General features: G+C 35.0%; 1 protein-coding gene across 3 annotated transcripts; it reads right to left on the bottom strand.

The window, feature by feature from the left end:
• C1H5orf63 (chromosome 1 C5orf63 homolog) lies at nucleotides 1-24,131 on the bottom strand. Of its 3 annotated transcripts, XM_051994626.1 has the most exons (4): nucleotides 24,065-24,130; nucleotides 5,061-5,181; nucleotides 1,020-1,076; nucleotides 1-435 (listed from the first exon to the last, which is right to left on the bottom strand). In XM_051994626.1, exons 2-4 carry the CDS (start codon nucleotides 5,172-5,174, stop codon nucleotides 265-267), a joined length of 342 nt encoding a protein of 113 aa, XP_051850586.1. In that variant the 5' UTR covers nucleotides 5,175-5,181; nucleotides 24,065-24,130; the 3' UTR covers nucleotides 1-264. The 3 variants fall into 3 exon arrangements, with proteins under 3 accessions (XP_051850586.1, XP_051850570.1, XP_051850577.1); XM_051994610.1 differs by lacking the exon at nucleotides 1-435 and having other exon boundaries at nucleotides 442-1,076; nucleotides 24,065-24,131; XM_051994617.1 differs by lacking the exons at nucleotides 1-435; nucleotides 24,065-24,130 and adding an exon at nucleotides 24,024-24,063 and having other exon boundaries at nucleotides 442-1,076.
• Nucleotides 24,132-27,800: the final 3,669 nt, after the last annotated feature.

The raw sequence follows: 27,800 nt of genomic DNA, 5'->3' as shown, positions 1-27,800 counted from the left end.
TCCCAGAGAGCCAACCTTTATTTAAAAAAAAGTATTAATTAAAAAATACTTCCACAAAACTAAACAACATAGCAAAAAAGGCTATAATTATGTCTACTTTTTACACATCCATGATCCTCCATTTCTATAAAGCAGTGGGAGTTATCTTATTTCTTCTTTGGGGCCAAGCCTGGTCATTTTACTCTCAGAAGGTAGTGCTGTTCACATTCTTGAGGAATTTTACATTCACATAATGTGGGAAAACCATCTTGCTGTGAGTCAACCTCAGTTATTTTGCTGTTCAAGTTTCTTGAGCTGTTTTTCAAGCTTTGAAAAATTTACTCTATGCATCATCAAGAATTGACCATTCAGATGAAAGACAGGTATGTCAAACTTGTACCTATCATACCAAACTGAATTCTCTGGAAGAGTAATGTCCACCTCTTGCAAAATAAACTGAAAGAAATAAAAATAGAAAATTACAAAGAATGATCTTTATGGCTACTGAATGAAAACCAGCTACTACCAATCGGCATACATCTAAGGCCAAGTGGTTTCTCTGGATCATAGTTTTGGTCAATGTCCTTCATCTTCACATTTAGATCAATTTCACCCTGAACCAGTTATATTTCTGGTTCATTTGTTCTACATTCATCAGCACGGCTCATGGTTTCCTGTTAGAACAAAATATGCCCTGAATAGATTATCCTCTGAAAACCAGTTCAGAAGTGTTTCTGAATGTAAATTCAGGAAAAGTGAAAATCTATCACATAGAAACATCAAGGGAAGAAGGTTTTAGGCTTTTAAAAAATATTAACACTGTCTCCTCTCTGTGTACTTTAGCTTATTTTTAATACCAAGAGTCATAGGACAGAAAAATTTGTATTCTTAAATGAAATGAATTTTATGAAAATCAGTATTAAAATATGTAAAAAATAACAGAAAATGAGGGGGGGAATTGTTTCATATCCCTTCTCAAAGAAAAATTCACATAGGGTACACATTAAAACTATACTATATTTTATATGTACATATATTACCCTGTTTTTTAATGGCTTGAGGACTTCTTTTGCTTCATCACAAAGAGGACACGGATCCTATAATAGAAAGGAAAAATGAAGCTATAACAAAAAATCATTCTGCCTTCTATCATTATTTCTTCTATTCTGTGTTCAGCTATCAGATTTACATATGTCCCATCTTTCATTACTGTGTATCTTCTTACTAAAGAAATTTTTATGAGATCAGTTTTTTTTTACTTTAAAATTAAAAAAAAATTTTTTCTCACTTTCTTGCTATCGTGGAATCATCAGTTTCTGTTTGGTTCACTCTAATTTTCACAGAATCTGTCTATAGACTAAGAATCTGAACTTGTAAGCTGTTAATTGTACCAAGTCTTTCTTTTAATGCCCTCAATTTTTTTTCCTAATTCTAATTTCTAATCCTTGCCCTAGTACATTGCTCTAGACCCTACTTCTATCCGGTAGGCTCTACCACAGGTTTTCCTAGCTGAACCTCCTCTCTGAAAATGACCTACTATGATTTTTCCTTGGATTAGCTACTCCCTACTCGTTCTGATGAATTTCCTCAATCTATGTTGGAATAATTACAGGAGAAAGCTGGGCTATACTGCTTTCTCATACTCTCATTTTAGCTAGTTTCTCCCTCCTCTCTCCTTAAAAAAAAGTATAAACAGATAAAGTTACCTAAACTGTAATATGAAATATGCAGTAATTTCTAAAAAGAACCTAAACCCTTCAAAGACCTTATGAAAATAACTGGCATGATTTTTTTTAGAATCACATTCAATCTATTTTAAATACTGATTAACTTATACCAGTCTAACGAAAGGCCTTCTGTGGCATTTTGTTGAAAGCAAAAGTTATCTTCAATACATTGCATAACTTATTTTTAGATATTACATATATTTCAGACTTTTATTTCATTTTAAAAATTAATAAGAATTTATTTTTTCTGTGCTATCTATGATTTAGCCCAATCCTACTGTAAAAGAAAAACAAATGATTCAGCAATACAGCCACTAAGATTATACCTAAAAGAGATGAAATAAGGAAAGGAACATATATATATATGTGTGTGTGTGTGTATAATACACACACACACACACACACACACACACACACGATTTATAAGAGTGCCAATAAAACTGGATAGGGAAATTCATTGGAAAAGGCATTGGTAGGATTAATAACTGCATAAAAAGCAGCTGGTGACACAGTGCCTAGAGTCAGGAAGATCTGAGTTCAAATCCATTTTTGGATAATAGCTATGTGACCCTGGGCAAGTGATTTCACTTGTTTGCCTTTTTTCTTTCTTTTTTCTTTTTTAAATTTATATATTTTATTTTATTTTATAATAAGTTTTTATTGATAGAACACATGCCAGGGTAATTTTTTTAACAACATTATCCCTTGCACTAGCTTCTGTTCCGATTTTTCCCCTCCCTCCCTCCACCCCCTTCCCTAGATGGCAAGCAGTCCTATATATGTTAAATATGTTGCAGTATATCCTAGATACAATATATGTGTGCAGAACCGAACAGTTCTCTTGTTGCACAAGAAGAATTGGATTCAGAAGGTAAAAATAATCCGGGAAGAAAAACAAAAATGCAAATAGTTTACATTCATTTCCCAGTGTTCTTTCTTTGGGTGTAGCTGTTTCTGTCCATCATTTATCAATTGAAACTGAGTTAGGTCTCTTTGTCAAAGAAATCCACTTCCATCAGAATACATCCTCATACAGTATCATTGTTGAAGTGTATAATGATCTCCTGGTTCTGCTCATTTCACTTAGCATCAGTTCATGTAAATCTTTCCAAGCCTCTCTATTCATCCTGCTGGTGCCTGTTTTCTTAATTGTAAAATGGAGTAATAATAGCATATACCTTGCAGGGTTGCTATAAGCATCAAATGGGATAGAGGAAGCTCTGATTCCTTAATAAGGCCAAGAGATAAGCAAGATTACTTTGTTCATCTCTCTATAATCCATAGTTAAATTTCCAAGTGAAGTTGCCTTCTTCATAGGTAACATGGGGTTGCTGTAAGGGGAACTGATATAATAAAATCTAGTTTCCTTTATCTTTGTTACTAAAGAGTGCAAATAACTCCCCATCTCAGCCAAACACAAAGGGACAACAGATGTTCTCCATTGGACTTTAATTGATTTAGCTGATTTTTTAACAGTGAATTCCTAGAGAGCTCCTCAAGCCTGTGAAAACTCAGCTATGGAGAGAATCCCAACATTAATTCCACTAATATATTCCTTTAGGAGCCACTGCTCCAATGTTTCATCATGTTTCTGTGCAAACTTACAATCACCACCCAGTTCTGTAATGGTGAAAGGCAGCTCCAACCCCTGCTCCCTCAATGAAGACATTTTTGAGAGCAGCATAAGACAAATATAGACTTTTTTTAAAGCTACCAGTAGGAGTTCCTAAATCTCTTCATGGTGGTGATTTCAGTAGAAAGCAGTAGAAATCCTGGGTCAGAAACCATGCAAGTTCCTCATTCTCATTAGAATAAATGATATTACTTGTGCCACCAACTTGTGTTACCAATTCCATCAACTTTCCCTCAGGCTTCACTGCATAGTGCTTAAAAGGTGAAAGCTCTGTTTGTTGCTGAATATACTTTTTTAAGAGTTATCAAATTTGTTTTAATTTTTGGATATTTCAGCTGAAAATCAGCTGCAACTAAATGCAGAAGAGACATACTCTTTGAGATCCACTAAGAGTTAAGCTGTCAGTTGCTTTTGGATCTCTTTATAACTATAATCTCTCTCTCATGCCTTTGCTTTCATGTAAAAAAAAATTCACTATAAGTTTTTGAAAAATAACAGCCATTTAAAAAATTAAATAACACAAGATTAAGTGTATTTTTCCCAATTATGGTAAACTGTATCTATTTAAAACCAAGAGCCAGAATTACATGTAATGGTGATAAAACAGAGGTCTTTTCCATTAGTTTAATGGTAAACAAGAATTTTTAAAAATCATTATCATATTATTTGACAGTGTTACAAACACTATCTATAACCATATCACAAGAAAAAGTAATTGAAAAATTAGCATATCCTCATAACTAAGAACTAGTATAGGCATAATAAAAATTTTGATTTTTGCCAGATGATAAAATGGTCTGTGTAGACAATCCTAGAAAGTCAAATAAAAAAAGAATTCGAAATAATAACTTTAGCAAAATATCAGTATATTAAATTAGCTCTCATAAATCATTAGCCTTTTACCTATTACCTATAAATATCAGCTGGAAGAAATAGAAAGAGAAATTCCATTCAAAAATCACAATTATCAAGTTCCTTAAAAAGGAGCTATGCTACTACAACTACAAAGGTAAGATGAGAAATATAAATTCCTCATTTGGGCTGTCAATAAGATAAAAGTGATAATAGTACTAAGTAAATTTACTACTTCAGTCCTACAGCAAACTATCAAACTATCACTTTGACAAGCATAGAACTGAAAAATATAAAAAATATTACTTTGAGGAGCTAGGGAAAACAATAACAAAATTATGTGAAGGAAAAGAAGTTGAGATTTTCAAGAGAAATTGGGGGAGAGGGGAGAATGGGAAGAAGAAGAGAGTCTAGAAGTACCACATAATCAAATTATACTATAAAAAAATTTATCATCAAAATTGTTTGATACCGGATAAAATGCAGAAAAGTTGGGCAATGGAACAGATTAGGTAGATGACATACAAGAGCAAAGGATCCATCTAGTAGTGTAATGTTCAACATACTTAAAGAACACAACTAAAGAACTCATAATTTGATAAAACTTGCTGGGAAATCTAGAGAGAAGTTTGGCACAAATTAGATTTACATCAAAATTTCACAAACTTACCCTTTTAGAATTGAGGGACATGAGATACATGAGTAGGAAAATATTACTCTAATATACTAATTGATACATAAGATATGAAATCTCAGAATAGCAAAAATTTACTCCACTCTACTTTTTTATACTCTAATTTTTCATTCTAGAATGTGTTCATATTTTTCTACCAGTATCTTTATCAAATGTTAATTGATTAGCTCTTTACCTTTGTAAACAGGGTCAGAACTGGAAGGGTTTTCTTAGAGGCACAACTTTTTTTGAACATCAATCCAAAGCTATTTTGGACTTGCTGTACTCTGTTGTACCATAACCAAATCATCTTGAATCTGTTAAAATAAAACTAAAGTAAATCTATGTTTTCCACACATTGATGTTCGTAATTATTACCTGGAAGCTACAACAAACAGCATCACAAGGAGCAAATAAACTTGCTTAGCAGATGTTGGTGGTGTCATAATGACCCCCTGAAAAATCTATAATATGTTTACATGCATATAGTGTTCCAAAAACAAGTGGAATAAAAAAAAGATTCACTTATGATTATGTGGAATGAAATGAGCAGAAAAGGAAAAGAAACTATACTATAACAGCAACATTGGGGAAATGATCAATTTTGAAAGTCTTATCTATTTTATGTAACAGTACTTTAAGAACAATTTTTTTAAAATAACTTTTTATTGACAGAACCCATGCCAGGGTAATTTTTTACAGCATTATCCCTTGTACTCACTTCTGTTCCAATTTTTCCCCTCCCTCCCTCCATTCCCTCCCCCAGATGGCAAGGAGTCTTTTACATGTTAAATAGGTTACAATATATCCTAGATACAATATATGTGTGCAGAATCGAACAGTTCTCTTGTTGCACAGGGAGAATTGGATTCAGAAGGTATAAATAACCTGGAAAGAAAAACAAAAATGCAAGCAGTTTATATTCATTTTCCAGTGTTCTTTCTTTGGGTATAGCTGCTTCTGTCCATCCTTGATCAACTGAAACTGAATTAGCTCTCTTTATCGAAGAGATCCACTTCCATCAGAACACATCCTCAGACAGTATCGTTGTTGAGGTATATAACGATCTCCTGGTTCTGCTCATTTCACTTAGCATCAGTTCATGTAAGTCTCGCCAGTCCTTTCTGTATTTATCCTGCTGGTCATTTCTTATAGAACAATAATATTCAATAACGTTCATATACCACAATTTACTCAACCATTCTCCAATTGATAGGCACCCATTCATTTTCCAGCTTCTAGCCACTACAAACAGGGCTGCCACAAACATTTTGGCACATACAGGTCCCTTTCCCTTCTTCAGGATCTCTTTGGGATATAAGCTCAGTAGTAGCACTGCTGGATCAAAGGGTATGCACAGTTTGATAACTTTTTGAACATAGTTCCAAATTGCTCTCCAGAATGGCTGGATGTAGAACAATCTATTTTGATAAGATTTTTTAATGGCTTGATTCTCTTTCTCAATTAATTCCCCAAGAGAAAGGAAAAAAAAAAAAAAAAAAAAAACCTCTCTCCTAAACCTTTATTGTTTGAGTAGTAAGGGCAATAATTATCCACCCACTGCCATGGGAGCTGGGCTAACTTTTCCGAAGAATCTGTCTCATGAAAACAAGATACACAAATGCTAACTAACATAAATATATTATAAAGTTTCTACTAGAAACATGCAGCAAGAACCACAAAGTGTTAATCATAGCATTTTTAAAGCACTAGGTTTTTGAAGATTCTTTAATCCTGCCAATTTTCTGTTATTTTGTTTATTCACAGCATTGAGCATCCATCCAACTTTGTTCTTATAAAAATAAAGAAAATCTCTTCTTAAAATAAATATATCATGTTTACTTAAGATAGTATGCACTTTCTAGTTATATAAAAATGCTCTTAATTACTATTGATCAGAGATATGCAAAATAAGACAACTTTGGCATACCATTACACACTTCTCAAATTGGCTAAGATGTTGGAGGGGATCTGGGAAAACTGGGACATTAATATATTGTGGGTGGAGTTATGAACTGATCCAATCATTCTAGAAAGCAATTTGGAACTATGCCCAAAGAGCTACCAAACTGTGCACAGCCATTAGTTGTGTTTCTACTGGGCTTTTATCTCAAAGAGATCTTAAAGGAGGGAAAGGGACCCATATGTGCAAAAATGTTTGTGGCAGCCCTTTTTATAGTGACAAGAAACTGGAAAGTGAATGGATGCTCATCAGTTGGAGAATGGCTGAATAAGTTATGGTATATGAATGTTGTGGAATATTATTGTCCTATAAGAAATGACCAGCAGGATGATTTCAGAAAGGCCTGGAGAGACTTACATGAATTGATGTTAAGTGAGTAGAACCAAAAGATCATTGTACCCAGTAACAAAAGATTATGTGATGATCAATTCTGATGGATGTGGCTTTTTTTTAACAGTGAGGTGATTCAGGTCAATTCTAATAGATCTGTGATAGAGAGACCCATCTGCACCTAGAGAAAGGACTGTGGGGACTGAATATGGATTACAATACAGTATTTGCAATTTTTTGTTATTGTTTGCTTGCATTTTGTTTTCTTTCTCATTTTTTTCCCTTTTTCATCTCATTTTTCTTGTACAGCATGATAATTGTGGAAATATGTGTAGAACAATTGTACATGTTTATTTTGGATTATTTATTGGATTATTTGCTGTCTAGGAGAGAGAATGGGGAAAAGGGAGGTAGAAAAATTTGGAACACAAGGTTTTGTAAGGGTGAATGCTGAAAACACTGCTTATATTTTGAAAATAAAAGAATCATTTAAAAAATTTTTTGAAGTCTATTTCAAAAAAAGGATGGTATGCACTTATGATTTATTTCCAAAATAAATGATTTCTTCAGGGATACATATTTCTTGAGGGAGAGGAGAGAGAAGGGGGAATTTGATTCAATCATTCACTCCATCCCACTTAAAGTAATTACAAGATGCCCTAGGCCTGGTAGTTTTATCAGGTGAGAACACTTTGTATTGAATCAGTTAATCAAATATATTAAATTAAATTAATCAATTCAGAAGGAGTGAAATCTGTAAAATGAAATTAAGTGACATTACATAGGAAGTGAAATGAACTTGGTTAAGAAAATGAAACCCAATAGTCCAGTGTTAGAACAGATCTTTGATGGAAATTGTTTCATCCGAGCTCTTAAAAAGGAATTCCTTAGGATTGTTGGTGGTGGGGCATCCTTTCCCTACTTTGTTCAGAGAATAATCTTATGAATTTGAAAAGTTGGAAGCTTCTGAATTTCCCATGAGTGTATTAGTAATGTCTTCATAATACTATTATCTAACAGTAATGTTTGCATTAGGAATTGAAGATAAACTAAACACAATAAGGAAGGTCAAATTCAGAATTTTACAGGGATCCTGGCACAAAGCTATACTGTACTTAAGAGAACTTTCATGATGACCCCACAAAGAGAGGAATAGACTAAACATAATCAGGAATTGTGTCATCCTTTTGCCACATAGGCATTCTAAGCTTGAATCCAGTTCCCTTGGTTTCTGGATGTGTTAGTGGAAGAGTATAATGACCGCGTATTTAAAATCAGCCGGAGTCAGGAATTCAGGTTAAGGGAAAAATCTTCAATATTTATTAAAGTGAAGAGGTGAATAAAGATTGCGATAGCAATATGGGCAAGAAAGATTGCGATAGCAATATGTGCAGCTGCGACAGGAAGCCAGCTAACAGAGAGAGATGTGAGCTGAGCAAACCGTCGCAATAGCAATGCCAAAAGTCTCTCCTTCCCCTTCCTTTTCCACTCCCCTGCCTCCACCTACCAAAATCGTCATTCCTATACAACACATCAGGACTTGCACAAAGAGTGGGCGGGGGCCATTCTTTCTCCAAGCTTATATATTAATAGAGTATGGTCCAATTACTATTTAGCCTCATGTGCTTGGGACCTCAGTGCATTAACTCAAGCCTCAGCCCATTACAGAAGAGGATGGAGTCGAGGCAGCTAGATGATACAGTGGATAGAGTAGAGTCTGAAGTCAGGAAAACCTCAACTCAAATCTGGCCTCAGACATTCCCTGGCTGGGTGACCCTGGACCAATCGCTTAACCTGGCTTGTCTTAATTTCCTCATCTGTAAAAATGAGCCAGAAAAGGAAATGGTAAATCACTCCAGTCTCTTTGTCAAGAAAACTGCAAATGGGACAGCTGAACAACAACAAATAGAGTTTGAAGGGAGCTTTTATCAACTTTTCTGACTAGACCACCTTAGTAAATATAATTAAAAGTTAATTAACTTTGGCTTGATTGATATCAATGACTATATACTGGGTTAAAAATGCTGATGGAGGGGCAGCTAGATGGCGCAGTGAAAAGAACCCCAGCCCTGAAGTCAGGAAGACCTGAGTTCAAATATGGCCTCAGACACTTAACTCCAACTGCCTCAGGGGGAAAAAAAAAATTCTGATGTAGACTTGTGAGAATAACATTAGATGGATATCCCCAACATCTCAGGGTTACCCAAAGACCACTAAGGGAAAAATAGCCAATTGCTCTCTGAGAATCCAATCTGCTGGTGTAAGTAGGAGAACAGCCTCCAAGCCTACTATATTTAGTATTATTTTGTAGAATACTGGCAGAGAAATAGTCTTCATAAATTAGCCAAGGGCTTATTTCTAAAGGTGTACATATGTTGAACCTCCATTGTAATGTCTATATTAATAATGAGGCATTCTACTTCCTATGTTAAGCTCCTGTATTGAAGATGCAAAACAGGTCACAAGTTGTACCGATGGTCCAGAAATCTAAATCCATTACTTCAAAGAATATCAGAGTAAATAGTCAACACTACTTGCTTAATTCAGTCTCATCTTTTATCCTGCTACAGCACCTCAAGTAGTCAGATCACACTATGGCTAATATCCGAATCCATTCTTACATCTCTATTGATGTTTAGTGGGGAAGCCAACTTAGTGAATTTGTAAGTCTGTAGCTATAGCACTTCTCTCCCCAGATATATTCCTTTTCTTGCAATTCTGTTGTAAGTGAAAATATCAGTAATGGGTATGAATTAATTAGATGCCAACTATCCAAAGAAGAAACAAAAAAACAAAAAGAGGTTCATTAGATCGTAGATTTAGAATTGGAAGAAACAATAGAATCAACTAGCCCAGTCCTCTCATCATAAATACTATAAAGCTGAGGAAATATATATTTGGGAAGGTGATATGATTTGTCCAAAGTTAAACAGGTAAATCTCAGAAACAAAATTTGAACCCAGTAAAATACCATACTATATATGTATGTGTGTACCCCCCCCCCCCCACACACACACAGATCTTTTGGGAACAAATCACATTACTTTAAATTACTCAACAGCTTATGGAATAAGATTAGAACTATATATTTTAAGATATCAAATTACATTCAGGGGTGTGTTGGAGTCAGCTCTAACCTGCTTTGAGAGATTGTCAAATTTTCAATGTATCACAACTTAGAAATCAACCAGCACTATAAATTAGGAATTGATTTATTCCTTTGTTTATTTACAGACTTCAAAAAAGTGTTAATAATGAAGATTAAACTTAAGAATAGGTAGATGCATAAATTTTTTAGAAGCCTGGTTTTTAAACATCTTATGAGCATATACCCTTCAAAAATGAGCTCAGCAGAAATGCAATACAAAGTTCAAGGAATGAAATTAACCACTAAATCAGATTCTGGTGATAATAATAATTATTATTAATAATAACTACTAACATTTATAGAGCTTTTAAAGGTTTTCAAAGTATTACATGCTTTATTTCATTTGAGTCTCAAATTATCCTTGACAGCACACATTCCTGCTTAAATAGTGATGGAAAATTGTTATGTTAATTGTTATGTGATAGTAGTCATGGAAAATGACTAAGTGGATTTTGAGGAACACACTAGAACTCTCTGGCCAGTTAACTGCTTAGAAATAAAAGTTTAGTTAAATGTTCTTTTGGGTTAGATAATGAAAAAGAATAACAAAGGATTCTGAACTAGCAATTCTTCTGTAGGCAGAGTTTCTGCATTTGCTTGCTTAAGTTCATTTTGACCTCATTGAGTTTAGGTTGCTAGGATTTGCAGTCATGTAGAAATGTCAGCAGAACTAACCTATGGCCTAGCAATTGTAGGGAAAAGAAATTAACTTTCCATGATATGCAGGCCTTGTCACCTTACTTCTTCTTGAATCCCCTATCTTCTGGGTTTTACTTCTAGAAGAACCATCAAAGAAAAATACAGTTCAAAGTGTGTGAGTAATGATATGAATTATAATTTACTATTGGGCTAATGACATGCCAAGATTTCTCCCAAGAAACTTGGCATCTCTTTGATCATTAATGTATAAATAATAATATCAAGTACATTTAAGGAAATTAGTGGCCAGCCTCAAAGACAGGAAAACTTGAATCTGACTCCTGTTTCAGAACTTTGAGACTATATACATGGACAAGTCATGTACCATTCCCAGCCTCAGTTTTTTCATCTATTAAATGGAGATAATTATAACTACTTCACTGTATTGTTAAGGATCAAATGAGATATAGAAAATAAAAATATATAATTTATCAATATATTACTATGTAATAAATATATTATGATAAAGATGTCTATGTGACATAATTATATCACATTATATATAAAATATTTTTATATATTTATAATATATAAAATATATATAAATTATATAAAATATTTGATTATATATAAAATATATAACACATATATAAACATAAAATATTTGCAAAGTGTTAACTATATAAATATTAGCTATATTTTTATTATCATAACCATTTTTAAAGTGTCTTAAATTTTAAACTTTATAAAAGCCTTGGGAGGGAGGTATCACAATTATTATTATTCATAACTTGAGGAGGATCATAGAATATATAACATGTCTAAGGTCACACAACTAGTCAAGTGTCAGAGATAGTAGTCAAGTTTAAGCCTTCTCAATTCCAACTTCAACAGTTAAAGACTTCACAGGATAGGTGCCCTTCATCAGGGATTATGAAATGAAATATTGCATAAACTAAGAGGTAGAAAAATATATGGGTAATGAATATGACCAAAGGATGTTTGTATTAAGAATAGAAAATGATAGTTCTTTAGGTTGCTATATGAGTTCCAGACATAGGGGTCCTGAAAGTTAAACAGAACTTGGACTTTTATCAAAAATCATTGGATTCCATCAAAGATTTCTAAGCAGGATTGATATAAATGAATCATTGGTCTTAAGAGTAGTCTGGACTTATCCAAACTGGATTTCTTGAAGGGAGAAGGTAACTGACCAAATAGTTAACTGTCTCAATGATCAAAGCATCCAGACTAAAATAATCTTTAAACTCTACTGACCAACCAAATGGAGCAAGATGTAGCTAACATACCTAAAAATAACCCATAAAATGAATGGTACAATTCAGTGGAAAAAGCAATAAATTTAGAGTCAAAGAATCTCAATTTAAATCTACCTCTGCTATGTAGCCTTGTGCAATGCACTTTAATTCTCTAAGTTTCAGTTTCCAATTCAACCTATGATCCTCCCTAAAATTAAAGTCAAAGAAGAATATATGGATGGTAGGCCAAGAGATAAAAATAATTAAATTACAATTAAATGTGACAAAAATAATGAAAAATAAAATTGAAAATAATTCTGTTTTATTTTTATCTGTTTTTAATATAATATATTTTAAGTCCTTGAGTTTTAATATTCTGTATTTTAAATACTTTGAGTTTTAAATCTAGCAATGAAAATAACAAAATTTAATTTTTAAAAAATCTAAATGCTTCTAAAAATTTGCATAAGAATAAATGAATTAGTATAGAATGAGATTAAGGAAAACATCACTTAATCTGAGTTAGAAATTCATACTTTCATTTTTATATTCCTCATTTAAATGTGTTTGATCCAACTGTGAGAGGGTCACCAAGTGAAGGTATGAGGAAAAAACAGTATTTTGAAGCCATATTTTTACTCAGAGTACTCATGCTTCATTAAGTAATGTCTGCTTTGTAATAAATGAAACCATCAAGATAGAAGGTAAAAGTCATCTTCCTACCAATTGCTTTTTCCCAACAAAGCTAAAATTTTTTGTTTCCAAAAGAGGGGAAAGTGTTATTAATAACTTACCTATAACAAATGATCTATGGATATCAAAATACAAGTAGTCCTCAGCATTAACTAAAAATAATGACTAAACAAGTTTCTGTTTGGTTTTCTTAATATATATATTAAATATATATATATTAAGAAAAATATATATATATTAAGAAAACCAAACAGAAACTTGTTTCTCAAGTTCAACCTCAAAAAAAAGTCTTCACCTGCTAATCAGTCATGGATGTTGCAAATAAACTGATATTTTTCATTTAGAATTTCAATTAGAGCTCAATTGAGCATATCTAAATTTCACATTTTTTTAATATTGCCTCTTCTCAAAGCAATGCTGGCTAATGGAAGAAAAACTGGTCTGATAGTGGATGAGGGTTCTAGTACTGGTTTTGCAACTATCTGTGTAGTTTGGACCTCCATAAGTTTTCAGTTTTCTCACCTCTAAGGTCAAGTTACATTATTTGATTTCTAAGATTTGTTTTTGTACTAAAAACCCCTCAGTTTGAGGTGGTAACAATTAGGTGGTAAATAAAGGTCAGAATTGATACCTCACTTGTGTTTTTTATATGCTGTATCTCAGCTTGCTCCTATATAAAAAATGAAAAATAATGCCTCCCATTAATGCTCTTGGAATAATTACCTGCCTCTTAAAATGTACATTTTACATGACACAGGTTCAAATATGTACTGTGCCAGGGGAGTCTGTGAGGAGGACTAAGTTAAGTCATGAGATGGGATACCAAGTAATAATGCTTGGTTTTTTCAGTCAGAATAATTCATTAAGGAGTGGAGTAGTGCTGGTGAAGAGAGTACTTTCTACTGATACAAATAAAAGATGTTTGTCAATGAAATTAAAGACCCTTAAAGGACTGAAGAAATTTGGAGATGAAGTATTTTCGTGTATATTTAAGAGATATAGTTCATATACGAAATATTTAGCCCTTAGAAAAAGCAATGAATTTGGCATTTTAGGGCACCTGGGTTTAAATTCTCCTCCATTTTGCCTGTGTGACTCCACTTCTCCAGGAGTCATTGTTTTCTTATCTATAAAATCTATAAAATATGGGCATTAGATCAGTGGTGTCCAACTCAAAGAGAAAAACAATCAAAGTGAAGGCTAAACTACCATGCATGCAAATCCTAAGAGCAACATATTGATTTAGAAAACCACATATATTTTAAGTTCTTGGGTTTTATTATTCTATATTCAGTTTTATAATATTTTTATTTATTGTGCTGAATATGGTCCAATTGAATCTGTTTCAGGCAGCACTTGAGAGTATTACAGGCTGCGATGAAATTGTGGGCCCTTTGCTTGACATCTCTGGCCTAGAATAATTCTAAGGACCCTTTCAGCTAAGGGTTAGATGACTTCATTCATACTACACAAGAATCTGTTACAAGAACTAGAGATATACAGTCTGATGAAAAGATTGGGATGGTGAAGAGATGGAGAGATGGACATGATAGCTCATTAGGGCAAGGCAAAAATTCACTTTTAGATTAAAGTGAAAGTGAGATTGTTTTTTTGAGCTTAATTGGACCATCCCCACTATAGATTCTCTGAAAAATTATTTAGGTTGGATTTTGGAAAGTCATGTAGATAAAAGACTAGCAGATGAGCTACAGGAATGCAAGGCACTCAGCCTCAGCTCTTATTCTTGTTTTGTTTTGTTTTTTCCTTTGACAGGTTTTTTTTTTTTTTTTTTTTGGTCTCTTTGACAGGATTATAACAATTTAAAAAGTAAATTTTAGTAGGTGGATTTCAGTTCTTGTATCCTGACTGATAACTGTTTGTTCATGGGCACTTGTTTGGCAGCTGGCCACACAGGAAATGAAAAGAAAGAGCAGTGTGTCTTCTGGACTGTCTCTCATATGTATTTGGAATCTTTAAATCTCAACTGTTACACTTTCCAGATGACTGCTTCTGAGGGGAGTATTCAATAATGCAATTGGTGCCCATGACAGTTACAGACAAAAGTTTCAATAATAACAGACATCTGAGAAGAAGTCATAATACATTTTCTCTATGTTTCCCTGGAACTCAAAGGATTAAAAAACCAATTTTATTCTAACGCTTGTTAATGGTAATGGCAATGGCAATGGCACATGATGAATAAAATGAAATGGGGTAGTGAAAATGGCAGAATGGAGATAGTGCTGGGCTTGAAAGTCAGGAAGAATTAAATGATTACCCAAGGCAGTAAAGTTTATACAAGGCCATGTAATTCTGAACAAGTCATTTAATCTCTCAGTTTTCTTCATCTGTAAGATGGGGATAATAGCACTTATTTTATAACACTGTTGTAAGGATCAAATAAGCTGTTTGTAAAAACACTTTGCAAAACTTTAAATGTTATATAAATGCTAGTTGTTGTTATTACTATTATCTCCTTTCCTCCGTATTCCACTAAAATACTGACATCTGTTGTACCAAAGCCGGAGTAGGCTATTCCCATTTCAAATTATGTAGCAATGCAGCAGTGTAATGTTGTAAAACTGTTCTTGAACACAATGAAAATTGTAATTATATAGCTGGGTTCTATCACATGGTAGAACAAAGTTTAAAAAGCACTTAAATTCCTTCATCACACACACACACACACACACACACACACACACACACGAATGATAACAGAATCTAGCTCTGGGGAGAGAAACCAAGAATGATGCTGACTTCACATTATCCTCTATAACCAGAACAATTCATTTCATTTGAAGATGCCACCATGGAAAACAGGCAAGTCCATTAAAATATCTTAACAGTACAGTACAAATTATTTAATTACCTATTTGCTCCTACAACTCCAAAACAGAATTTTTGCAATTCCCAAATCACTCATCTGAACTATATTTTACCACTTTCTGGCTCATTCGAACTAACACTGGCTTAAGAAAAAGAAAAAAAAAAAAAGAGAGAGAGAGAGAAACTGATGAAACCTCTATCTCTGTAAATACTAGTTAGGGATGGGGAGACCTGAATAATGTTGCCTTGACTCTTCTTTGATTTTATTGACCACTAACTGTTAGTATATATAGAGAAATGGACTTGGGACTTTGCATACTAAATTTATGTGCCAAAGACTTTTTTTTTTTTTAAATAACTTTTTATTGATAGAACCTATGCCAGGGTAATTTTTTACAGCATTATCCCTTGCATTCACTTCTGTTCCGATTTTTCCCCTCCCTCCCTCCACCCCCTCCCCTAGATGGCAAGCAGTCTTTTACATGTTAAATAGGTTACTGTATAACCTAGATACAATATATGTTTGCAGAACCGAACAGTTCTCTTGTTGCACAGGGAGAATTGAATTCAGAAGGTATAAATAACCCGGGAAGAAAAACAAAAATGCAAGCAGTTTATATTCATTTCCCAGTGTTCTTTCTTTGGGTGTAGCTGCTTCTGTCTATCTTTGATCAATTAAAGCTCTCTTTATCAAAGAGATCCACTTCCATCAGAATACATCCTCAAACAGTATCATTGTTGAGGTATCTAATGATCTCCTGGTTCTGCTCGTTTCACTTAGCATCAGTTCATGTAAGTCTCGCCAGTCCTCTCTGTATTCATCCTGCTGGTCATTCCTTACAGAACAATAATATTCCATAACATTCATATACCACAATTTACTCACCCATTCTCCAATTGATGGGCATCCTTTCATTTTCCAGCTTCTAGCCACTACAAACAGGGCTGCCACAAACATTTGTGCCAAAGACTTGTAATGCAAAAATACCCTAGCTACTATGGAATCATAGACTCAGGGTTGAAAGAGACAGTTCATCTAGGCCATTCTTCAAAGGACAGACAGAAGAACCAATTATTAAACATTTATCACCATTGAATCTTATCTTTTCAAAAATCCAAAGGCAATTCCACAGCCTATCTTTGTGCTCTACTCAATGTGCAACAGCCCTCACTGACATATTAGAGCTGCAAGACATCTTAAAAATCACAGAATCTGACTTCTGTGTCATATGGCCAACAAGATGGAAAACTAGTTGTTTTCTATGATTCTCACAACTTCTCAAACTGCTCCAAAATATAAAGTATGCACCAAAAATAAAACAACTTCATCTATATCCATAGGGGTCTGGAACCCCAAAGAAAGGAAAAACTCCATGAATTAATATTTGATTCTTATTCAATCAGCCGCACTTTCCATATTACAGACCATGGTCCACACAGCAAAGACGCTCTAGTTACCATGACAAAAAACAGCCCTCACACTGTGACATCCATTATCCATCAAAAAAAAAATTAATTTAGGAAATTACTACTAGCACTGCAGCAATATTCTACATTGCAAAAGATCTCTGCAGGATAGCAGGAATCACATCCCAACAAACACACATTAATAAAATAGAATGAGAATTAATGAAGTGCATATGCATTTTTAAAAATTAGAAAGTCAAACAAAAACTTAGAAAGCCAACAAAGAAACAAATCTGAAAGAAACCCAAAAGAGGAGATATTAAAAATTAGAGGAGAAAGATATATGAAAACAAACCAAAAAACAACTAGAGAAATCAGATAAAAAACTAAAAGCTGGCTTAGAAAAAAACAATAAAATTGACAAAATGTTAGCTAATCTGATTAAAGAAAGCAGAAAATTAAATAAATAAAATATCAAATGAGCAAGGTGAAATCGTCACAAAACCAGAAAAAATAAAAATAATAAAAACCTATTATGTACACTTATATGATCCCAAAAGGGAGACTACAAAAAGAAATAGAATACATTAAAAAACAATTCTTAAAGTAGCAGAGTATAAACTAGAGGTCTTAAACAACCAATTTCAGAAAAAGGAAATAGAATTAGCTGGAAAGAAACCATCAAAGAAAAAGCCTCCTTGTCCTGATGGATTAAGAAAAAAAAGTACATCAACCTCAAATCTTACTCTAACATATCAATCAGGTTGGAACAAATTCACTTTTTCAAAACAAGTATTAGAACAAAACTGATTATATATTCAACAAATTCTTGCATCTCTTTGTATCCATAAAGACTCTTTCATAATAAACATGATTCTAAATTAAAGAATCTTCTATAACCTCTACAGTAGAGCTTAATCATACCTCGTCTTGTTTTGGAGTTCTGTGTTCATATTTTATAAGTGGTACTCAGCTATTCATTCCCTGAGGCTACTTAAGTCTTTTATATCTCTCTCTTTTTTTCTTTCACAGTCAAAAAAAAGCAGAGAAGTAAGGCGTGGTTCAGTGCTAGCAGTATTTTTCCTTAAAAGACTCTCGTTTTATCTCATTTTTGTGGCAGAATCCATTTATTTTGCATTGGTATGTGAAAATAATGTTACATTCATTTATATAGAAATATATATATATTGAGAATATCTATATATTCTGAATCCTAGCTTCATATTTGGAGAACCTTATCTAAATCTTTTCAAATTTTCTAGCCTACCTACTAAAATTAATGGTAATGGCATTACTAGTTCATTCAACAAGCATTTATATACCAAATTTCCATGGCTAATGTCTATCAACATCCAGGACACCCTTTCTTTTTTTTCTTTTTCTTTTTTTCCCTGAGGCAATTGGGGTTAAGTGACTTTGCCTAGAGTCACACAGCTAGGAAGTGTTGTGTCAAGTCACATTTGAACTCAAGTCCTCCTGACTTCAGGGCCGATACTCGATCCAACTGCGTTACCTAGCTGCCCCCAGGACACCCCTTCTTTACTTGAATTCACTGCCAAGTTCACATCTTTTTCCCTTCAACTCATGTCCTTCAATATACTTAACCATACACTTTGAAGGGGAAACTTCAATATATATACTGATATATTCCCAAACATCCTAACCTCATAGTCATATTTAAGCGACACTTCCCCAAATACCCTAACCTCACATTCAACATTCACTTTCCATGATTTTCTCCTACTCCCCATCTCAGACACACAAATCTGGTCAACTCTTGATTTTGCCAGCACCTGCAAATATACCACTTCTAAGCTCTGAAATCACCTTATCTGGTCACAATCTATTGCCATTTCACTTTTTTATTTGCCTTACAATCTGATGTCAGGACCTTCAATTCTTGGACATTTTAGTTCTTTCCCAGGCCTTCACCCCTACACTAGCGATCTATTTCCCGTCTTGATGCCTTGGTGAACCAATTCAACTTTAAATTGTCCTCCTCTCTTGCTCCCTTATTGTATTGCTAAACTTTTTCCAAGCCTTTCTGCCTTGGATCATTCCAACCCCCTTTGTTTCTTTGCTTCTACCAATGTGCTCCTAAACAAAGCTAGAGAAAATCATGAATCTGTGCTAACTGGGTCCACAATAAATTTATTTTACATTATCTCAAACAGGTCTTTCTGCAGCAAGGCAATCCTTTACATTTCCCTAATTAACTCATTCCACTTACTTGCCTCATTCCTTTCTTATTTAGCCTTAATCACTGAGACCACTTAGCTTAAAAAGGCAAAAGTTTCCAAATGCATCCAGGGTCATCCTGAACTATATCTGGCCACCAGACCCAGATGACTCTGGAGAAAAAAGTGAGGCAGGTGACCTTGCCCTTTCTCACTCAAATCCAACTCCCTTGCACGTCATGACATTATCATTCTGATGTAGAGGTTGTCTTCAAGAACAAAGGGCAAATAACGATAACATAGCATCCCATTTATGACAACAGCTTTTCCAAATTTTTTCATCCCAATTTTATCTGAAAATCTTGCCTCATCTTTTATTGGAAAAAATTGAGGCAATTCAATGAGAGCTCCTTCTTCTTTCCTATACTTCATTTCACATCATTCAGATACCTTCTACCATGATATCCTTCTTTATTTCTCAGAAAATGAAGTTGTCCTACTGCTTACCAAAGCAAATTTCTCTAAGTGCACAAGAACCCATTCTATTGCATCTTTGCTAGCAGTTTTCTCTTTCTCTCACCTCATTTTCCATTTATCTTCCATTTTTTTTTTACTGTTTACTGCTTTCCTATTGTCAACAAACATGCCCCTTTCTTCCCTACCTTTATTTGATCCATGCATCCCCAATAATGACTATGCTATATTTCTCCTGCCTTTTGTGGCTAAACTTTAAAAAAAAAAAAAAAAAAAACTACAACAGGAGTATTTTACTTTCTTCCCTCTCATTCTCTTCTTATATAGTCTGGCTTCTCAGCTTATCAGACAATTGAAACTACTCTCTCTAGTAGTTACTATTGAACTCTTAACTGCCAAATCTAATAGTCTTTTAAAGTTGATCCTCCTCCTTACTGACCTTCTGAAGCTTCTATTATTGTCAGTAACCCTGTTTTCCTTAATATCCTCTTTTCTTTGGGTTTTTATGACATTTCTCTCTCCTTTCTTACCAATCTGACTGCTCCTTCTCTTTTACAGTCTTTTACTGTATCTTCATCCAAGTCTCATCCACTCCACAGGGCTCTGTCCTGATACTATTTCAATTGGTGAACTTATCAGCTCCCATGGATTCAATGGGCATCTCTACGCTGATGATTTTCAGATTTCATCCAGTTCTAATCCTTCTGTTGACCTTGAATCTAGTATCTCCAACTACCTACCAGACATCTCAAACTGAGTATTTTATAGAGACATCTTAAAGTCATCATAACCAAAACTGAAATCATTATTCTACCCCTCCTACATTCCCTTCTTCCTAATTTCCTTATTACTGAGGACCCCACCATCCTCTCATTCAGACTTCCATAGCTAGATGTCAATTCTTCACTCTGTCTCACTCCTTATTCCTTACCCAAATTATCAAAATTATCAAAACTGTTGCCAAGGTCTATTGATTTTACCTTCAAACCATCTCTTAAAAACTAACCCTTCTCTTCTCTGACAGCGTCATCATCTTGGTATAGGCCCTTAACAAACTCATACCTGCACTTTATAAGGCTTGGATAGTTTGATGTTTGATCTCCCTACCACAAATCTCTCCCTAGTCCAGGCAATTCTCTACTCCACTGTCAAAGTGATCTTTCTAAAGCATAGGTATTACCACATCACCCTCCCTACTCAAAAATGTTCGTGGATTCCTATCACATCCAGGATAAAATATAAAATCCTTTATTTGGCATTAAAAGCCCTTTATAATTTACCTCATCCCCTGGTGTCATATCACCCCGACCCTTAACCTTTCCCTCTATTCTGTAATGCTGTGACATTAGCCTTTCTGTTCTATAAAAAAGACACCCCATCTCCAGACTACAGACATTTTTCTGGCTGTTCCTCAGTCCTGGAATACTCTCCCATCTTATTTCTATTTCCTGCCTTCTCTAGATACTCACTCTGAACTAGTCTCAGCTAAAATTCTACTTTCTAGGGGAAACCTCCATGGATTTCCCTTTCATTTTAGTACTTTCCCTTTTTTGATTATTTCAAATTTATCCTGTATATAACTAGATTATATGTAACTGGTTTATATATTGTTTGCACACTGCTTCTCCCATTAGATTGGGAAGGCCTTGAGAGAATAGGAACTCTTTTGCCCTTTTTTTCCCCCACTGGAACACAATAGGTACTTAATAAATGTTTGATTAACTGACCTGACTTTTACATCAATGAAAGTTTTAATTATCCTTCAGTTTACATGTAGGAAGAAGTTCAGAATATGAATATCACTTATCAAAATAGATGATTATCAAAATAATTTTGGAACCAACAGCTAAAGGGGATTGATTTTCAGTTGAATGTTTTATCTTTCAGGTCACAAGTAGTCTTTTTCAGATCCAAGTTTTCCAAAATATTAAACAAGCATCATAATTTTTCACTAGTTCCACTTGTTTGTAAAGGAGAAATATAATATCTCATGAAAATAAATAATTTTAAAATATGGCTCTCAAATGCAAAAAATCCTCCTTTTCCAACTTGCCTGATTCTTCCCTTTCTTAGGTAGTTCAATGCTCCCCTGCTCCAGTTTGGGACACTGGTTTGGGAGTGTCCCAAACCTTCTCTTATATGCCTTCTGTCACTCTCTCCTCCTTCACTTTTTCACATGAAGTGGCCCTTGCCAATACAAATCCATTTAAATGCACAAGTGATTCCTTTCCATTCCACCCTCTCCAGCTGATGGCTTCCTTTATTATCTCTCTCACTTATCATCTATCTTTCCCTATCTAGGAGAAATTGGTTACTTTCCTATTACTGACGAACATGCCCATGTCTCTCCAGTCCTCATAAAACTTACTTAATCTGTCCATCTCCATTATTATCCTATATCTTTCTTGCCCTTAGATAAATTCTTTGAGAAGGTCATCACAATAAGAACCTTTACTTCCTTTCATCTCACTCTTTAAACTGATGCTAAATGAAAAGAGCATACCTGAGGGAAAAATATGCAAGAAAAACTTTGAAAGACTAGACAACTGAAAAATGAAATACCAAAACCATGTTTCCAGAGGACCAAAGAAATATGCTACTCACCTTCTGACATGTGATGGCCTTAAAACATAGAAGGAGATATATTTTTGGACATGGTCAATGTGGGAATGTGTTTTGCTTGACTATACTTATTTTTATTGATCTATGGGGAGTAATGGGAGAAAGAAAACATATGCGTGTTAGTATGTCTAGGTTGATACTTATTTTTTATAAGGCTGAATATTTATGTAACTGGTAAAGTTCTACGTTTTCCTTCATGCAGTTTGGCATGGGTTGGGTAGCTCATAGAAGGAGAAATACCTTGCAAACAGCATCCAACTGCCTTGTACTTATATTACTGTCCTGTGTATCACTTGCTTCCTCAAGGGAAACTCTAGAAATAATTTTGCTACCAGTTCTTAAATTTAAATCTGAATTTGTTTGGTATAGGCGATCTATATTTCCAGCAATCTGTCAAGTTTGATAATGCAATACCATTGTATAGACATATAGTTAAACCTAGAAAGGTACATTGTTGAATGAATAATGGAAATCAGGGAGCTAGAGGATGAGTAAGAAAATTATGACTTCTACCATGAATTAAAAACAAGGCGTATCCACTTTTTGTTCACTTTTTAAGCCATTTCTATGTCATTACACCTCTATATACATATACAGGGAGCTAAGTTGTGAAGTGGATAAAGTGCTAGGTCAAAGGGCATCTTTCTGAGTTCAAATGTGGCTTAGACATTTAATAGCTATGTGACCCTGTTTCCCTCAATTGCTTGTCTGTAAAAGGACATGGAAGAAGAAATGGCAAACCACTCCAGTATCCCTATGTGGAAAATCCCATTAGGGGCCTTGAAGAATCAGACACAACAGAAAGGAATAAAGAGCAACAGGGGTAGGGGAAAGAAGGAAGGAACAAAGGGAGGGAGAGGGAGAAAAAAAGGGGGAGGGAGGGAGGAGAAGGAAGGAGGAAGAGGGAAGAGGAGGAAAAAGGAGAGAAGGAGGAGGAAGGAGGAAAGAAGAGAAAGGAGGAGGAAGGAGGGAGCAGGAGGGAGAAGGAAGGAGGAGGGAGGAGGAAGAAGGAGGAAAGAGGAGGAGGGAGAAGGAAAAAAGAAGAGGGAGGAGGAAGGAGGTGGGAAAAAGAGGAAGGAGGAGGGAGAAGGGGGAGACAGATGTGTGTTATATGTCAATTTGTCGTGTTTATTTGTCTTATATACTAAGTGTACATGTCTGTACATTTACATACACACAAATATAGGTATACATTAAGCCCATGCATACATATATACAGGATGTCCCCATTCCGAAGTGACTGATGGAAAGAAGCAGAGAGAGTTGTGGGAAATGCGGGGAAGGGGCTTTGCTTTTCCGCCCCAAATCTCCTAATCCGCCTTGTCTTCTCAGCACGCTTATACCTAGCGTCAAGCCGCGCGGGAGCTCCCGTCACCGCAGCCAGCAAAGGGGACTTCCTGGAGAGGTGGGAAAGGGAGAAAGGGGCTGGACGGTCAGTGCGGTCTCGGGAGCAGCAGCCCAGCCTCCCTTCTGGGTTCCGAGGGCGGGAGGGAGGACCAGAGAAGGTCAAGAAAGGACAAGAATTCAAAGATCGGGGGAAAGGAGCACGAGCCAGCCCTGGAGCCCTCCACGTACGGAGCCGTGCCGCGCAGCCCAGACCAGGCGGCGCTTCACCTACCTTTGCGCCAGCAACCTCTCCCAAGCTAAAGCAATACTAACCTTTGCCTTCTGGTTTCAGAGGCACTTCCTCTTCTCCCCCTTCCCCCGCCCCTCCCCAAGGAAGCTGTTTACTCTCTTTGCTGCCCCTAGTGGCCACACTTAGTTGCTGCCTCTGGTGTCTATACATAGGAAATGAAGCATTTTTGGATACTAATGCCTGGAAGGGACAAAAAAAAAAAAGCCGAAAACCTTTGAGTACATTATCTTTTCTGTTCATTTTACAGATGAGGAAACTGAGGTCAGAGAGATGAAGTAGCTTGTCCAAAGTCAAGCAAATAAATAAAGACAGAGAGTCGGCATTTGAATCTGGGTTCTTTGGTATTATTTCTACTTCAGGCTGCCTCCCTTTCCCTAGGATTTCACTTCTACCCATTATTTACCTTGTTATTAGCTGAGCAGGCGAAACCTCCCACTTCTTCTTGCAGCCATTGCACTTTTTCCTGTTTAGATTTCAAAATTTCCACTTAAGATGGAAAACCTAAGAGCAGACCAAAATTATCGTGCAGAAAAGCAAATGGTGACAGTTTTTCAGTTTGATTAATATTTCTTAGTTTTTGTTCTGTTTGAGATTATACTGGCTTAATAGGTAAGGGCAGACACTAAGCACACAGTGTATAGAAGATGGCGCACAGGTCTTTTGAGTCCGAAGACCTAGGTTTAATCTCTTATGGTTATTTTGAGGATCAAACGAGATAATATCTGTAAAAGCTCTTTATGATATATGAAGCTCTTTGCTAACCTTAAAATACTGCACAAATGCTACTACTATTATTGTTGCTATTTTGTTATTACGGACTGTCTGGAAGATCCTGATCTATAAATTGAAGGGCTGATTACAGAAAATGCATCCAGTAATCATCTTTAAGTCATAGACATGCATACATATGGAACACTTACATAAGGCAGCCCCCCGGTTTAATGAATGGAGAGCAGCCCAGGAACCAAGAAGATCTGTTCTGTATCGAAGTTCTACCATTAACACACTCTAGATGACTCTTACCATAGGTTGTAAAGAAGGTACTGACCAGCATTAGTATAAGAAATTTCTTCATCTGGTAGTTTTCTATATCAGTGAGATCACAGGTCCCATTCACATATATAGATAGATAGATCTATATCTATTGATCTATCTATCTCTATGCATGGGACCTGTTTAATATATCTAGATATAGATATAGATGCATGGGACCTGTGATCTCATTGATATATATATATATATGCATATATATATATATATATATATATATACACACACACACACACACACATATATATATATACATATACACACATAAATGTATACTTAATATGTAGTCTAAAAGCTTACCATGTGTTTGTTATGGCAACTTCATTAAATGACTTGATTTATCCATTTTAAGACATGCCCTGTGATTTCTAATTTCTTTTCTTTACTCACATGTTTATCCCCATTACCTGGAATTTCTTCCTCTCCCCCTCATCTTAATATCACAAATCTAGAGCTAGAAGGGACCTGAAAAATCATCTACTTCAGGGAATTTGAAATTTTTTCCACTTGGGACCTCTTTTGCCTGAGAAATTTTTACATGAACCTGCGTGTGTGTGTATATATATGTATATGTGTATATATATATGTATATGTATATATATTTATTTATTATCAGTGATTGATTTTTGACACAAATCAATCACTGATAATAAATCCTAATTTTGTGATCCCCACATTCAGTTATGAGGTCTCAGTTTAAAAAGTTGGGATCTAGTCTTAACTTTTTATTTACTTATGAGTAAACTGAAGCCTCAAAAGATTACTCCAAGTCACACAGATAATAAGAACCTATCCTTAAAAGTGTGACTCAAATGTCACATCTTCCAAGAAGCCTATCCTAATTCCTAGAGTATCTAGATGAAAACTTTTTTTAGTGCAACAAAGGCAAGAATTTTGCACATTTAAACTTTAGATATATCTCTCTTTTTGACCTAGGACCTAACACAATGCTCTCTGTATAGCAAGCATTAATAACTTTAATTTGACTAGATAATCGCTAACGTTCTTTCAAGCTTTAACATTCTGTGATTCTGATCTAAATATGTTTCATCCTAGTTCGTTGTGGCCCCTCAATGATTATTCATCAAAAAAATGTTTCAGGCATGGATCTCCAATAAAAGAGAAAATTAAGACTGCTTCGAGACCCCAATGGTAGAGTAGAGACCATAATCCCTGTACTATACAGACACAAGAGACCTCAAATTGGCATTTTCTTTGGATATAAAGTATTTCCCACAAGAGAACAATCTTGGGACACATGGGTTAAACAGGCAAGAGTGTGGCTGGAACGTTAGAAGTTCCCTGAGCCAGACAGCCAGTTACAGGCAGGCATGTAACAACAAACTACCTTAATAGAAGCAAAACCAGATATTGCCTGTCATGAATGTATACACTTTAGCTGTGATGTGTGAGGGGAGCAGATGAGAACACCCCATGCTGATTTTGTTTCTAATATTGTCCAGTGCAAAAGAGATAAGTCTATTGAGTTCCTCTTCCAGGTCAAGCAACAAGTACAGAGACTAAAAAAATAAAACACTGAAAAGCCTAAAAATAATTTTAAAATTACACTACAGAGGTTATATCCTTGTATATTTGATGTCATCAGATCTTTGCAGATAATTGCAATAAACACTGCCTTTTTTAATTGAAAAGAAGAAAAGTGTTTTTATGGATCAGTGCATCTGAAATTCATATGACAGTCTTGTACTATACTGTTTGGACAACTAGGTGGTTCAGTGGATAAAGTATGGGGCCTTGAGTCAGGAAGACTCCATCTTCAAATCTGGCTTCAGACTAGCTGTGTAATTCTGGGCAAATCACTTTGCCTTTTTTTTTTTTTTTTTTTTTTTTTAAAAACCAGTTAGTTTCCTTGTCTGTAAAATGAGCTGGAGAAGGAAATGGCAAACCACTCCAGTATCTTTGCCAAGAAAACCTCAAATGGGGTCATGAAGAGTTGAAAATGACTGGACAACAACATACTGTGTTTACTGCACAATGAGGGGGAAAAAATCCTTATTCCATATTTTCATTTAGTGCAAAAAGTCAGATTTTCTCAGTATCTGTTGTTTCTTATATTTGCTAAAACTGTTGTACTCTCTTGTACCCCAATTCTCTGGTACAATGAATGAATAAGAACAATTTGTTCCAATGGCCATGAAGGCAGCTGAAGCTTACTTAAAGTGCTTAGAACTTGGATAGACATCAAAGATGTCAAGGTCTTCCATTGCACTTTTGTCTTGACACTGAACTTCTACAACTCTACAAGAGAGAGTGAGGTTGATGACTTTGTGCAACTTTGTTTTATTTAAATCCAATTCAAGACACTGTCTTCTGATGTCACTGGTTTTCTGGAAAAACAAAGAACAAACAATAATACCTGATGAGACTACAGTAGTTTACTATGGCAATAGCAATTCAGTTCTTTTTTTTTTTTTTTTTTTAATTATTGAAAGTGCTCAAAAAGTATGTTTTAAATGTCCAAAACTAATGAAAACATTTTCCATTTTAGAAAAAATCTATGAAGACACAGAAATGTTTGCAAACAAGGGCTATGGTGAAGCTGGTACAAAACAATTCATGGAGCTCAAAACATCCCTACTAGTGCTAAGCTTCAGACATAGAGCTTAAGACAATCAGGTGAGAGTAGGACAAGCTATTCTCCTTGTGGAGACAGAGAACTAAAGGAATGGGGGGAGGGACACAATTGCC

This window comes from Antechinus flavipes, chromosome 1 (genome assembly GCF_016432865.1).
Source record: "Antechinus flavipes isolate AdamAnt ecotype Samford, QLD, Australia chromosome 1, AdamAnt_v2, whole genome shotgun sequence".
Lineage (NCBI taxonomy): Eukaryota > Metazoa > Chordata > Mammalia > Dasyuromorphia > Dasyuridae > Antechinus > Antechinus flavipes.
The sequence above is the reverse complement of the archived record's forward strand: the minus strand, read 5'-3'. Positions and strand labels throughout refer to the sequence as shown.